Raw genomic sequence first — 2,834 nt, forward strand, 5'->3', positions numbered from 1 at the left:
TCTCTCATTCACATCTTTAATCCATAAAAATAAATTAAAAAAAACGGAATCAGACAAGCCAACAGACTAATACAACTCCACTGTTAAGTCCAGCAGGGCATCAAAGATCAGGCCAGACAATACTAAATACCAGCTCCAGCTCTGGTAGGGACAAAGCCAGTGGCCTGCATGCCCGTTTCTTATTTTGACAACCATGAAAAACAATTGACAAAGACTCAGAAATCAAACTCCCATTTCAGAGCAGAAACGCACTTCTAACACAAAAGCACGCAGGAAATACCTGAGGTGCGTGTGCACCTCCATCAAAGCTGACTTCTGCTCCAAAGCTCATTTCATCTGCGAGCAGGGCTGGCTAAAGCAGAGCCGTGCAAGGGCAGGAGCTCCCGCGCAGGCAGGAGCTCCCGCCCGGCTTCCCTGCAGCCAGGCAGATTCCAGAGCTGAGGAAATGTCCTCCCGTTCGGTTCCCAGGCTGAGGCTCTAATCTTTTGATAACAGCAGATCATGCTGGGTTTCTCATTATGAATGGCAACCTCAGGGATTAAACAGCTGCCAAAGTAATGACTAGGGAAGCCACTCGGATGTCTTAACTAGCTGCTGCTGCTTCCTCACTTGACTGACATCACCGAGCATTTCCACTACTGAGGGAACAGGAAAAGCCTTCCCTCGAGGTGGGGTTTGTGGCTGGGACTTGGGAGGCGTTTCCAGCACCAGAGACACGGCAGCTCCCAGGCACTGGTGACTGCACAACACTGGGAGCTGGAACACGGCATGAACAATGTAAACTGGGCTGACTGGGAGGTAAGTTTGTAAAGCTGCAGACACAAAACCAATTCAGGAGCTTGGCAGACACTTTGGACCAGCTCATAAAGTAACAGACAGTTCAAAAAGGCAGCGTTTAAACCCAAGTGTAATAAAAGGCCCAATAAAAGCACTACACTTGCTGCCCTAAAGGGGGATTCCCCAGTCTTCAGCCACATTCCAAGACTGGGGGCTTGAAGCACCAGGAAATAAGGGGAACAGCTCTGGCAACTCCCCAGGGGAGGCCCCTCCAAGTGATGGGCCCCAGAATTGCACTTTTTTTAAGAACTGGTTTGCAGAGCACTGCCAGGACTCCTCTCCCTGATAGGCCTATTATAAGTATTCACCCAACTCCTGAAGCGTTCAAATTATTCTTTCACATCAACTACCATTATAAAAAGAATCTTTTGGGCACTTGTTTCTTGAGACCTGTCCATACACTCCACTGAGGCAACAGACAACGTGAACTGTGCTCCTTTTGCTCCACGTGTTATTAGAGGGAGTTCTCATGAGAGCAGCGCTTGCAAACTACCAAGTGCTCAAAGCAAATTTTTGCTTGCATTGTCTGAACTCCAAGCAAGAGTTCAAACAAATACTGTGTGTGCTGACAGCTACTTTTATATTCTTAAGAGGAAAAAGGCAGGAGTTTAAACAAATACCATCAGCATACTGACAGCTACCAGTATCCTTTTATAATCTTAAGAGGAAAAAACAAAACAAAACAAAAAACAAACAAACAAAACCCCAACAAACCCCCCAAAAAACCGCAAACCACCACAAATAAGAAACGACTGTAACATGAAGACACATCGCCGTGGAAATAAACTCGCTGCCAGAGCGCAGCACTAGGTAAAAGGTAAGGTAAAAGCTCCAGGTAAAACGACTCAAAAGCCAACCCGGTAAGCCCCGAGCGGGTCAGAGGAAGGGCACCTCTCCCCAGCTCCTTCTGCGGAGGAAGCCCCCGCCGCCCTCCCGCCCCTCCTGTCACCCGCACCCGCTCCCCGCCGTGACAGGGCCCCGCGCGCGGCGGCCCCCCGGGGGCGCTCACCTGTTGATGAAGCCGTAACCGTTCCTCACGTTGAACCATTTCACTGTTCCCAAAACCTTCGTTGCTGCGGGGAGGGGGGGGAAAAATGGGGACGGGGATGGGGACGGGGGGGGGGATAGAACGGGAAGGGAAGGGAGGGGAGCGGCGCGTCAGGGGGGCACGTGGCGGGGCGCGCGCACAAAGGGCCCCGCGTGGCGGACATCTTGCGCCCGCCCCGCCCCCACCCCGGCACGCGGGGCCGGCGGCGCGCGCGGGGCGCGGGGGGGGAAGGAGGCGACCAACGGCCGCCGCGCGCGCGCTCGAGCGGGGGCGCGCGCCGCCCCCTCAGCGAGGAGGAGCGCGCGCCGCCCCTCAGCCGTGGAGTGGGGGGGAGAAGAGCGGGGGGGAAATTGGGGGCTTCCCACCCGCCTTCCCCCTCCCCCTCCCCCGGGGGACCCCCGCCCGCCCTCACCGATGACCTTCTTGTCCCCGCCGGCGGGAGGCGCCGCCGAGGCCAGGCCGCTCCCCCCGTTCCCGGTGCCGCCGTTTGGCTTGGAGTCGGCGGGCGCGGCGGCGGGGGCCGCCGCGGGGACGGGGGCGGCGGCGGGCGGCTGGGTCTCGGCCTCGCTGCTCATGGCGGCGGCTTGTTCGGTGCGGACGGTGGTGGTGACTGCTGTTTCGCGCGCCGCCCTCCCGCGGTTGTGATGGTGACTGAGGCCGGCCGTTGGGGGGGGCGGGGGGGGGCTGCTCCCTGCTCCGGGCTCGCTGAGCTCCGCTCTCCGCTCCCGATACCGATCGAACTGGCCACAATGGCGGCGCGCACCGGCTAGCCACCCCGCGCGCCCCGCCCGCGCGCCGCGCGATTCGCTAACCGCCCTGTCCGTTAAGCGAAGAGCCAGCCCATTGGCTCTCCCTGCCCCCACCGCCCGCCCCCTCGCCCGAAGCCGATTGGCGGCCGCGCCTGCCCGTCCTGGTGGGGGCGCGCGCCCATTGGCCGCTGTGCCCCGCG

General features: G+C 58.8%; 1 protein-coding gene across 4 annotated transcripts in view; it reads right to left on the reverse strand.

Moving 5' to 3' along the window:
* Positions 1 to 2,660, reverse strand: part of YBX1 (Y-box binding protein 1) — a 10,793-nt gene extending 8,133 nt beyond the window's left edge. The window contains exons 1-2 of one of the 4 annotated variants that reach the window (XM_017831987.1): positions 2,298 to 2,660; positions 1,847 to 1,910 (exon numbers count right to left, since the gene is read on the reverse strand). In XM_017831987.1, the coding sequence (XP_017687476.1) occupies positions 1,847 to 1,910; positions 2,298 to 2,460 (227 nt within the window). In that variant the 5' untranslated portion in view covers positions 2,461 to 2,660. The remainder of the gene's footprint in view (positions 1 to 1,846; positions 1,911 to 2,297) is intronic. The other 3 variants (XM_017831986.1, XM_017831989.1, XM_017831988.1) reach the window with 3 other exon arrangements.
* Positions 2,661 to 2,834: the final 174 nt, after the last annotated feature.

This window comes from Lepidothrix coronata, unplaced genomic scaffold (assembly GCF_001604755.1).
Source record: "Lepidothrix coronata isolate B3197 unplaced genomic scaffold, Lepidothrix_coronata-1.0 Scaffold198, whole genome shotgun sequence".
Lineage (NCBI taxonomy): Eukaryota > Metazoa > Chordata > Aves > Passeriformes > Pipridae > Lepidothrix > Lepidothrix coronata.